Genomic DNA, 12,126 nt, shown 5'->3' with positions numbered 1-12,126 from the left:
ACGCTTGTGATTACACTGAGCCCACAAGATTGTAGAGGATAATCTCTGCATCTCAAGATTTCTAACGTAATTACATCTGCAAAGTCCCTTTTGCCATGTAAGATACCTGTGATATTGTGGTTTATAAGAAAGATATATTTGGTCTTGATCCTATTTCTGGCACAGAACTCCTAAAATTCTTGGAATCTCCTGTGATAAGAGTGACAAAGGTGTCTTGTTATTAACAAACCCCTTTCAGCCACGCCTGAGTTTATGTTACTGCAGTGACTTTTGGAAAGCACCTGAGGAAGGGGCTGGTTGCCAGGGGAACCAACCAGGTGATTAGAGGGTTGGAACTTTCAGTCCTATGCCCCTGACCTCCTCGGAGGGGAGAGGGGCTGGAGGTTGAATCGATCGCCAATGCCCAGTGATTTAATCAATCATTCCTATGGAATGAGGCCTCCGTAAAAACCCAAAAGGATGCGGTTTGGAGAGTTTTCAGGTTGGTGAAGATGTGGATATTTAGGGAAAGTGATGGGCTCAGGGAACACAGAAGCTCCACACCCTTTCCCCATACCTTGCCTTGTGCATCTCTTCCATCCGGCTGTTCCTGAGTTATACCTTTTATAGTAAACTGGTGAATCTAGTAAGCAAAACGTTTCTCTGAGTTCCGGGAGCCACTCTAGCAAGTTAATCAAACACAAGGAGGGGCGTCATGGGGAGCTCCGACCTGTAGCCAGACTAACAGAAGCACAGGTGACAACATGCACTTGCAATGTGGCTTCTGATGTGGGCGGGGCCGGGGGGGAGCAGTCTGGCAGGACTGAACCCTTAACCTGTGGGATCTGTCTCCTGGTCGAGAGTATCAGGTAGATGGTGTCAGCACTGAGTTGAATTGTAGGACACCCAGCTGGTGTCGGAGAATAGCTTGGCAACGTCGGGGGAAAAAAACCCACACATCGTAGTAACCTGTTCACAGGTTCTAGCGATTAGAATGTGAACGTCTGTGGGAGCCATTATTCAGCCTACCATAGCCTACTCTCTGGCCCTCAAAGATTCACTTCCACCCCGTATGCAAAATACATGCAGCTCAATTGCTCTGCACTCATAGGATTAATTCACTCATTCATTAGAAATATAAGGAGGACCTAGTATGTGTCAAGCTCTTTTGTAGACATCGGAGAACAACCAGTAGAGTTCACATTCTACTGGAAGGAGAGAGACATAAGTGGTTTTCTTGAAGAGTATGTTAGATGGTGATAAGAAATTTTAGAGAAAAACGAAGCAGGGCAGAGTGACAGAGGGTTTTAAATGAGGCGGCCAGGCAGGGCTTCCTCAATTAGGTGACTGAGAAGACTTGGGCGGGTGAGGGGAAAAGCCACACACATCCAGGGGGGACCGGGCAGAGCTGTGTCTGTACGACAGCACAAAACCTTCTCATACATCCTGGCAGTACCTTCAGTAAATATTTGAGCGAAATGGGACAGAGGCCCTGCTTTTACGGAGGTTACCTTTTATAGGAAGAAATGTGTTTATCATCAAATTAATGATAAACTTTGGGTCCCACATCCAAGGCGCCTTCTTTCCTCATTCTACATAAATGCCCTCCTGTTGACTTACAAGTTCATCCTGTGTGTTCCTTTTCTAAAACAGGGCCTCCAGGGAATTCCTTGGCGGTCCAATTGTTAGGACTCCAAATTTTCACTGCCGAGGGCCCAGGTTTGATCCCCGGTTCCCTGCAAGCTGCAGGCATGGCCAAAAAAAATAAAATAAAACAGGGCCTCCAAACAGTAAAGCTTCAGGCCCCTACTGACTGTAAAAAGAAGCACAACCTAAAAGCTTCAAGTCGTGTTTTATTCGGGGACCTTACTGAGGACTCTGGCCTGGGAAGGCAGCCTCTCAGATAGCTCTGGGGAACTGTTCCAAAGTGGAAAGGGAGGAACCAGGATATACAGGAGTTTTTGCTGAAAAAACAAAACATGTAGTCGAACATCAAAAGATTACTGCTAATCACAAAAAAACAGACATCTCAAGTTAATGATTTTAGTGCTTTTCTATATATGAAAATATGCAAGGGTCTGGGCTTATTCAAATCATTCCTTTGATAGGCATCTTAACCATGTAGGGCCAGTACCCTGTTTTTCTCCATCCTGAATCCCCCTCAGGGTGCACCATCGGGGGCAGCTGATGGCTTGATGGCTCCAGCATTCTTTGTTTACTGAAATGGGAGGCAACATTCTTTGTCCACACCCCGAAAAATTGGCCCGTGCTGGTGGGTGAATCTGATAATCACACCAAGGTGTGTATTATGACAGTTTGGGAGTGTGTACTGAATGAATAAAAGGGGTTCTGCAAGGGCAGAGACAGAAGCAGACTTAGTCTGTGGTCAGCAGACGTGTGTTTCTGCAGGCAAGAGCTTGAGTTAGACCTAAAGGATGAGTGGGAGCTGCAGACACTCCAGGAAAGTGGCCCTGGATTAGCAGGTGGGAGGGAGAGTCTAGGGGCTGTATCAGAAGAGAAAGGATGTGTTTGTTTATTTTGAGAACGAGGAAAGCCATAGAAGATGTTGAGGGGGATTGAAATGGTCTCTCTAGTTGGACTGTGGCGATCTCGTGGGAGAGGAACATCGAAGTCCTCCAGCCAAAGATAACCAGAAATACACCGATGGTCCACAAAGATAGGGTTATTCTTTTGCTACAGCAGGGAGAGGGCACCCAGGAGGAACTCTGGGGAGTCAAGGATTTGGGCTTTTGCTAGGGAATTTTAAACAGGAACTCAGGTAGCGGGGACGAGCTCTGTGTTAAACACAGTCAGCAGTTCAGCGAAAGGGTACATTAAAAACTTAGAATTTTCCCTGTTGCCAAAATGGAAAGAGACACATTCCCTCCTTCCTTTCTTAGAGTATTTCCTTGACAAATTCTGTATGTGTAAATCTTTGATACAGATGTAAATCTTTTCTGTGGGTGCTATTTTTATTTTTTACTATGGTAAACTGTACATAACAGGAAATTTACGATTTAAATATTTTTAAGTACACAATTCAATGGCATTAAGGGCATTCCTCTTGTGTAACTGTCACCACTATCTCTTTCCAGAACTTTTTCATCACCCTAAACAGAAACTCTGTACCCATTCAGCAGTAACCCCCCATTCCCTCCTCCCTCCCAGCCCCTGGTAAACCTCTCATCTACATTCTGTCTCTATGAATTTGCCTATTCTAGATGTTTCACAGAAGTGGGATCATACAGTATTCGCCCTTTTGTGTGAGGCTTCCTGTACTTAGCATCATGTTCTCAAGGTTCATCCATGTTGCAGCACGTGTCAGTGCTTCACTCCTTTTTATGGCTGAATACTACTCCACTGCATGTCTACCGTACATTTTGCAAATCTTTTCAAAGGCTAAATAAGCCTCTTGCCAATGTCACAGCCCAGAAATGTTTCTCTTAAGGGCCTGGGAACCATCTCTTTGAAATGTAAATATCAAGGAAGGTAGTGTCCTTTTCTCCCTGCGATGTGGGAGTCTAAGCACTCCATTTCAGGCTGTAACCACCAGCTTATCACAAAGATGAGCAATTTTATTATTCCTTGAGACAAAGGCAGGTAGTACAATGTGTACCCCATTTGCCAGGTGACCTTAGGATGAACTTGGAAAGAATAAACTAGGGAAAGTGTGATCAGGTCCTCTTACTTTTTAAGTGAATGGTAATTTACAAGCCACCATTAATCTCAGAAGCATGTACACGATGAAATGTTTGGCTGTATACAAAAGGGTGGGATTTCTTTCTGTCTTTGTAATCTCATTAGCAGGTTACCTGCGATGTGCATCACCATCTAGTTTAATGCTTGTTCAACAATAAAACTGTTCTCCTTTCCTAGGGTTTGGAGAGGATTTTCTGGATCGGCAGGAGAGTTTAATTTTAATTTGTCATTGAAAAGAAATCCATAGTCGTTCACAAGAATGTCTTACCAACCACCTGTGCAGCTGTGGGGGTCTGCCTTCCACTTAACGGGCTGCAAACCTTACCGAGGTCTGCGTGTCACCAAGGCTGATATTCACATGGACTGGGACAGTGGCTGAGGAGACAGAGAAGGAGATAGATTTGAGAAATATTAGGAGTGATCTTTTAGAGAAGAGAATTGCTTTCCTGTTCCCACAAAAAAGTTTCTCTGAAGAAACTGAGGCACAGAGAACTTAACCTCTGTTGGGCATTTGAATACAGGTAGTGTTTCCTAGCACACTTTAAGATCTCAACACTTTTTCCAGGCCCTGTGGGATCTTGAAAGCATGCAGTGCTTGAAAGCAGAGACTCTGGAGCTACCACCTGATTCCAATTCAGAGTTGCCCGGCTGAGCCCTTCCCCATTTCCCGACCTACAAAATCAAGAGCACAAAAACAAGGTTGTTTTCAGCTCCTAGGCTTTGGGTTTATTTCTTATGCAGCAACAGGACCTGATGTATATGCATTGTTTCATTTAACGGGAAGATCTATTGTTATCCCCATTTTATAGATGTGAAAATGGAGGCTTGGATATGTTATCCTCTATGGGGCATTGGGATACAGAGGGTGAGGAAAAGAGAGGTCGCAAGGATGGCAGCAGGTTCCAGTTTTGCAGGAAGGGAGGGATGGTTGGTCCTTTCCAAGGCAGGAAACTTTGGGAGGGGACAAGGTAAATTACAGGGGGTGGGGATGGGAGAGAGGCGGGGGAGGACTTTGAGCTCCTGGGAGGCAAGGACACTGTCTTATTCACCTCTGTATCCCCAAGGCACACAGCCCAGGGCCTGTCACGAAACTAAACTGAGTTGGAAAAATAAATAAATAGGTGCAGGCACGGAAGTAAGAGAGTGCCCACCCACAGGTGAATGGGAACTCCTGTTTGGAGGATTCAAATCCAGGTTTGACCACTTTTTGTCTCTGTGACTTTCAACTAGTGACTCCCACCTTTATGAGCCAGGTTTTCCTTATCTGTAGAACGTATATAAAATGTGGTACCTATGGCAGAGGGCTCAAGTGAGGCGTCCTTGAAGAACGGATTTAGAGTGCTGGGCAGGGCACCCGCTCATGAATATTAAGTTTGTTATTATTACAGCATACTGTTTAGCATACAGTCAAGCAGAGTCAAGCGGATCTGGATTAGAATCTAGGACAAGGGACTCCCAACAAGTCCATCTATCTCCCTGAACCTCAGTTTCCCCATCTGTAACTTGGGGAGAAGAACAGTTCATAGGGTTATTGGTAAGGGCCGACGAGCTCATTGACAGGAAACGCTCCGCACACATAATAAACATGGATGCCACTATTATTGTCCATTCACAGCTTCCAGGCCCCACCGCGCTGTTATTTTCCAAAACGCATTTCCTTTCCTTGGCCACAGCTCAGCCCTTCGAGAGCAGCTGGGGCCGAGGGGGTGTGGCCACGGGCGTGGGTGGGGCGACCGTGGCGCCCACCCCTCAAGGCGGGTGGGCGGGGCGAAGCGGGGCGCTCTGGCGCGCGCGCGCGCGCGCGCGGCGGCCCCAGGTACGCGGACAAGATGGCGGCGGCAGCGGTCGACAGCGCGATGGAAGTGGTGCCGGCGCTGGCGGAGGAGGCCGCGCCTGAGGCAGCGGGCCTCAGCTGCCTCGTCAACCTGCCCGGCGAGGTGCTGGAGTACATCCTGTGCAGCGGCTCGCTGACGGCCGCCGACATCGGCCGCGTCTCCAGCACCTGCCGGCGGCTGCGCGAGCTGTGCCAGAGTAGCGGGAAGGTGTGGAAGGAGCAGTTCCGGGTGAGGTGAGCCCGCCGCCCATGCCTCCCGCGCCCCCTCTCTGCGCCCCCCGGGGCCCGGGCCTGGCCGCCCGGAGCCGCCACCTCCCTGCCCGCGCGCGGACCCCACCTCCGCATCCCACCCCCGGACCCCTTCCCGCGGACAGACAAAGGCCTCCAGGCCGCCGGCCCCTCGGTCCACGCCAGGCGGACCCGCCGGTGTCCAGATTGCGCATTGGGAAGCGCCCAGCAGCCGGCCCCTCCATAAAGGATGACGACCGTGGTATCACGGCTAATCCATCATGCGCGCTTCTTTTGTGCCCGACTCTGTGCTAGAATGTTTACACGGACCGGGTGATGCAGTGCTGCTTACAGCCCTTTGAGGAAGCGGGCGCATCCTCCCCTGGCTGTTGGCTGAGAGCACAGATTTCGGTGTGGGACCCGGGATACAATCTGGCCCTGGCGTACTCGCCGTGCGACCTTAGGGGTAGCGACTTCCCTTTTTTGAGCCTCATTCATCGACTTTAAACGGTGTTGATTAGACCTAGCTTTTACTGTGGTGATTAGATGAGCTGATGTATAGGGAGCACTTACACAGGGCCCGGCTCTTCGGAGGCGCGCAATTAATGTTAACTGTGATTGTCATCACTATGATTGTTGTTGCTCCCACGGTCCGCATTTTATAAACGGGGAGTGGAAACACGGTATTCATACTGCTACGCCAAGGTCACGCCGTAAGCGAGTGCGTGCGTGCCGGGTGGAGATTTGAACTAGGTCCATCGCCAGGGCCCCTCTGACCCCTAAACCCAACCGCTTTCCCTGTTTTCCAAGGCTGCCTTTGATTCGTGTTTGTCTGCCTTTGAGGTTCTCTTAAGCTGAGGGGGTGTTTCTCTCCTTGTAGGTGGCCTTCCCTTATGAAACACTACAGCCCCACCGACTACGTCAATTGGTTGGAGGAGTATAAAGTTCGGCAAAAAGCTGGGTTAGAGGCCCGGAAGATTGTAGCCTCCTTCTCAAAGAGGTTCTTTTCAGAGCACGTAAGGATCTGTTGATGGAGCTCTAAGCATTTGCATGGTAGTGGTGTCTGCGTCTGGGTCTGTAGGCATGAGCTCATCCAGCTCTTTTTGCTATCTCCCTTTTCAGTGCTCTCACAATCCCTTCCTCACTTAGATGGCTGCAAGAGTCATTGTGTCCTTTTCCTGCTATCCAGCAACGTGAAGCCATTTGTCCCTGCCAGCTTTACTTTTCTAAAGCCAGAGAGAATGGGGGGAGAGGAGGAGGGAGAGGGAAGGAGGGACCCGCGGCGCAGTGATCAGCATTGTTTCTCTTTAATTGGGTTAAACATATATTTTGCAACCTCCACATGATTGGGGGTATTATCCATGATTAAACACTACAGATTTCACCCAGTTATTTTCCAGAAGCATTGCCAAAATTAATATGGTTCTTCTCTCTGGCTTTGCAGGTTCTAACCAGTAGTGAACTGCATTATTTGTTAAGGTAACAGAGGATTAAGACATGTCTAAAATCAAGACATCCCTGTAAATCAAGAATTATTACTCCCTCAATTAAATCGTCTTGTATTCATTATCCCTGGAAAGTTATTTTGTTTGTTTGTTTGTTTTTTAATATTGCTGAAGTGCATGGGTTGGTTGGTTGGTTTCCCTTCCACAGAATCTCTCACAGAAGTTTCTGTATCGGGTCCTGATTCTTAACTTTTTGTAAATTCTGGAAAATAGTCCACGCTAATATTTTAAGTTTATTTCTGATCAGAGGTCTAGAAATGGAGCCAGTCTGATTTATTTTACTATCCTGGTTTACTAAAGATTAATTCCTATTTCTGATTTTAATTACTATTGCTTAATGGAGTTCATACGTTTTGAAATGTTTTCAAGGCTTTTCAAGTTTTGAAAGGGAAAATTTCAACTTTGGACAAATTTGAACTTGTTCCCCTATAGAGAATAAAACGAACTATTTCCTAGTGTAATTCATTTCTATAAATGTTTGTTCATGTTAGAATGGTCAGAATTTATGTCCTACTTTGGATAAGCCATACGCTGGCTAAGAGCATTCATCATCACAGGTATTCCATTCTGGTTTCCATGTGTTTGCACGTACATATATGTGGGTGCTGGATGTGTTTAATGCACTTGGACATGGGCTGCTAGTTTGCTGTCTCTACTTACAGTCCAGCTGGTTTTGTATGCTTACTTAACAGCCTGTGCCTTTGTCTAATAATAATGCATTGTTGTGTTTTTTCCCCAGCTCCCTCTTTCCCTGTACCTCTGCTTGATTAGAAGCGTGTCAAGGACTTTGAACATAACAGGAGTATACTTAGGATTGATCTGTGGGTGGATGATTACTTTGGCTCAGGACCCTTGTATTCCTGTGTTCTCAACATGCACACAGGTTGACAAGAAATTTCCTGGCTACTTTCAAAAAGAAAAGTGGGAGAAGTAATAGAATTTTAAACCAAGGGGAACTTAAAACTCATTGGTACCACCACCTCAATTTACAGAGGAGAAACATGCCCAGTCGGTTAAGAGTTGCCCAAAGCACTGGACTTCTCTCCCTGGCCCTACACTCCTAGTTGAATACAACGTAGACTGCACAGAATAGTTGTTGTGAATTAGGAGATTTTTGTATTTCTAGTCCTCATTTCAGAGCTATTTTTCTTCTCATTTCCGATGTAAGTTATCGCTTTCAGAAATTCCAGTCTTTGAAGATATAATTCATTTACAGCTAACAGTTATGATCTGAACAAATGATTGTTACTCCACATGTTCCTTTGCACCTCTAGTGGGTGGGTGGTGCAAGGTAGTGTGGGAGAGGTGTTAACCATTTCCATAGAAATGAGCAGCTTTGTTTGCAACTCAGATTTGTGTGTGAGAGTGACAACAACATTCTTACTCGTTACTGAGGCCTCTTTGTGTCTCTTCTTCATAGGTCCCTTGTAACGGTTTTAGTGACATTGAGAATCTTGAGGGACCAGAGATATTTTTTGAGGATGAACTGGTGTGTATCCTAAATATGGAAGGAAGGTAAGCTGTAGATTTATCAGGGATTTTGTTAGTTTGTTTGTGTGTTTTAATAATAACCCCAGAATTAATTGCTGTAATTTGTATGTGACTGAACTGTGGTCCATGTATTTCCAAATATTTCATGTTACATTCATGTTGCCATAGTTATATTTTTGAAAAATTCCGTGTATATAAGGTAAATACACCAAGACAATTGATGTTTAAAGAAATGGTGCAAAAATCCTTCGGGGAGAATTAATATTTAGCCCCCATGGGTCACATACTGTGCTCTGGGTACTTGTATCTGTGTATCATTTGGGTAGTACAGATTAGCTTTTCTTTGTTGTCATCTCTTCATCTACTACCACCAAATTTGCCTGTCATGAGTTGAATTTAAAAAATTTAAAAAATTTCTTACGTATGTCTTAATGTAATGGATAATTTTTTTTTTTTTTTTTGGCAATTTCTGAATTCTGGTAAGCAGTAATCTTACTTTGGCGATGAACATTATAGATATTTGGTTGAGCCTTTTTTCTCTCCTGATTAAGAAGAATCCATTCTCTCTTGGTTGTTGCTTAAATTTTTTTATGCCTTATATTTTCTGCTGTGAAGGTTAATTTCCAGTTTACCTGAAAGATGACTTGGCTTCCAGCTTATCTGGAAAAAGTTAAGCTTAACCTACGAAAAAGATTTTCTGCTCTAAAAGTTCTAGAAACTTTACTAGTGATGGAAGATAAGAGTGCTAGTTTAACATATTCCTTAAGAGAGATTATTGTGAAATGTCTCACAAACAGGGAGCAAGACATTTTTCTTGTTGTTTTCAAGGGGGTTTAGGAGAGAGAAATATCTATCAGTGGAACAGCTGTGGGGAGAGGTAAGATGTGTCACTATTCTAGGCCTTGGATGAGTTCTGATGCAGAGGTCATTTTTCTGTTTCTATTTTGGTTTATCTATAAATGAATTGAAGTGGGATCTAATAGTCAGTATTGTGCAGCCTTAAAAATAAAAGTCGACCTGGCTTTTTTACATACATACACATAAACTTTTAGATACATAAATATTATACATACTCAGTTTATTGGTTGTTTTGGGTTTGGTTTGATGTTTAGTGCAGACTTTTATTTTTTTTCTTATTTATGTTGTTTTTTTCCTTCCTTCTCCCTCCGTTTGCACTGCCCTTCCCAGCCCCCACTCCCGTAATTTATGATGACAACCTAGGTTGTTTGCTTCCATGCTAATATGATATACATGCGGATGGAGGGGGATCGTCACTTTACAAAACTGAGATCAAATAATAGGTACTTTTCAATATCTTTTTTTCCTCATTCAACATTGCCCCGTGGAAATCTATCCTAATCAACGGTAAAAATCAAATTCACTTTTGTTAATGGCTGCATACTGTTTTGTAGTGTATACCATAACTTATTTAATCATCCCCCATTAATGGGTGACCACTTTCTTCTCCATTTTGTTACTAGGGAGGGTGGTGTTCCTAGTGCTTTCATTTCTGAGTATTAGATTCCTGGGGATGGGTTTCCCAGGTCAGACTATAGAATGTTGTTTGAAAAGCATAAGAGATAACATGTCCTTGAATAAGAAGACTTACCATCATGAAAATGTTGATTCTTCCAAAATTAATACATAAACTTAGTGCTTTTCCAGTTAGGATCCAACAAGAGTTTTGGGAGGGGAGAGTTCTGTGTGTTTTGAATGGATAGTATTGTCATAAAACATATACAGAATAGTAAATTCACAGGAGCCAGAAAAAACAATTTTTAAATAATCACAATGGGAAACTTGCATCACTAGATATTAGAACATATTATGATACTACCTGTTATCAAACAATACAATATTTGAATAAAAATAGATAGCTACATCAGTGGCAAAGGATAATTCAAATTCATGTCTCAGCATAACAGATAATTTAATATATTTAAACTCAGAGGGGAGAAGATGGGTTATTTAATGAATGGTATTGGATATAACTGAATATCCATCTGGAAGAAAGTAAAACTTCTATCATATACAAAAATTAAATTCCAAGAGATTAAACAACCTAAAATTTAAAACTGTCACAATGAAAATCCTTCAAGAAAATAGGAGACTTCATGTACAATCTGGGGATACCTCCTTAACCAAGACTGGTAATGCAAAAGCAATAAAAAAAAATAACGACAAATGATTTTGCAGTTAAACAAATAGACTTGTATGACCAAAGAAACCATAAACAAAGTCAATAGAATCCTTAAAATTTCTAAAAAGAAATTGAAAAATGTACAAAGGATAAGAGGACAACATTCTCAGAAGAGCAAGTCCAAGTGGCTGGCAGTCAAGTAAAAAGACTTTTAAGTTCACTCTTCGAAGAAATGTTAAATAACAATGAAATATTGCATTTTTCCTTATCAGATTGGTAAAAAAAAAAATAGAGACTAAATATGCACAGCCACTAAAAGTGTGTATCGTTATAGTCTTCTTAGAAATTATCATAAGTATGTTACCCTTTGGCCTGACAAGTATTTTGAACCTAAAACGGGGTTGTTTTTTAATAATAAGGAATACTCTCATGTTTGTAAGTGTTTGGGGATGACGGTTTACATGAAGGACCCTCTTTGTATTCATTCCTGGCAAATGCTTGTTGTTTGGATATGGAAAGCATAGGAAGGAAGAAGGGTAGTTGGTGCTAAGGCACCTGTCCCTGGGTATTTAAAAACAGTTTACATTTGTGGTCTTAAAAGAAGAGTACATCCTACAAATAAAGATTTGAAGCAACATATTAAAAGGGCATACACTATATCTGGGAATATTGACCCAGAATGACCAGCACTGAGACATATTTCAGTAAAACTACTAGATTTTAAAGACAGAAAAGTCCTTTGAGGATCCAGGCAAAAAAGACAAAGCCACTTATAAGGGAGAACAAATCAGAAATCATTAAACTTTTCAACAGCAGTACTCTCTGCCAGAGGAAAAAAAGAGTAACACATTTAAGATACCCAAGGATGGAAAATGTCAGCCAAGTATTTTTATATCCAGCCAAACTGACTTCCAAGTGTAAGGGCTGTGGAAAAACTCATCCACTTGAAAGAACTCAGGGACTTCTTAGCCCTACCTGAAAAATATGCTAGAAAATGAGCTTCAGACAACCAAAATAACTAAAGAGACCCTGATGCAAGAACTAGTGGTGAACATTAAATACATATTTACTTGTAGAATTAAATCCAAGTGACAGGTGATAGGGGAAAAAGTATTGTATGTGATGGCTGTAAGCCCTGACAGTGTAGATACAACACAGCTGTCCAGAAGAAATGAGCAGAGGACGGGGGAGATCGTGAACAAAATATTTAGGTGTTTTCAGGAATCATCAAGGTGATAAGAATATTGGTC

General features: G+C 43.3%; 1 protein-coding gene across 7 annotated transcripts in view; it reads left to right on the top strand.

Annotated features, from left to right (window-relative positions):
* Positions 1-5,471: 5,471 nt before the first annotated feature.
* FBXO21 (F-box protein 21) overlaps positions 5,472-12,126 on the top strand; it is a 47,849-nt gene continuing 41,194 nt past the window's right edge. For 3 of the 7 annotated variants that reach the window (XR_007471612.1, XM_049697759.1, XM_033408754.2), the window contains exons 1-3: positions 5,472-5,746; positions 6,621-6,756; positions 8,666-8,760. Coding sequence is in view for 6 of the 7 variants with exons in the window: in XM_049697759.1 (XP_049553716.1) it covers positions 5,508-5,746; positions 6,621-6,756; positions 8,666-8,760 (470 nt within the window). In the remaining variant the exon portion in view is untranslated. The remainder of the gene's footprint in view (positions 5,747-6,620; positions 6,757-8,665; positions 8,761-12,126) is intronic. The other 4 variants (XM_033408755.2, XM_033408758.2, XM_004281474.4 and 1 more) reach the window with 3 other exon arrangements.

The sequence above is a fragment of the Orcinus orca genome, chromosome 15, assembly GCF_937001465.1.
Source record: "Orcinus orca chromosome 15, mOrcOrc1.1, whole genome shotgun sequence".
NCBI classification, from domain to species: domain Eukaryota; kingdom Metazoa; phylum Chordata; class Mammalia; order Artiodactyla; family Delphinidae; genus Orcinus; species Orcinus orca.
This window is presented reverse-complemented; position numbering and strand designations above follow the sequence as displayed.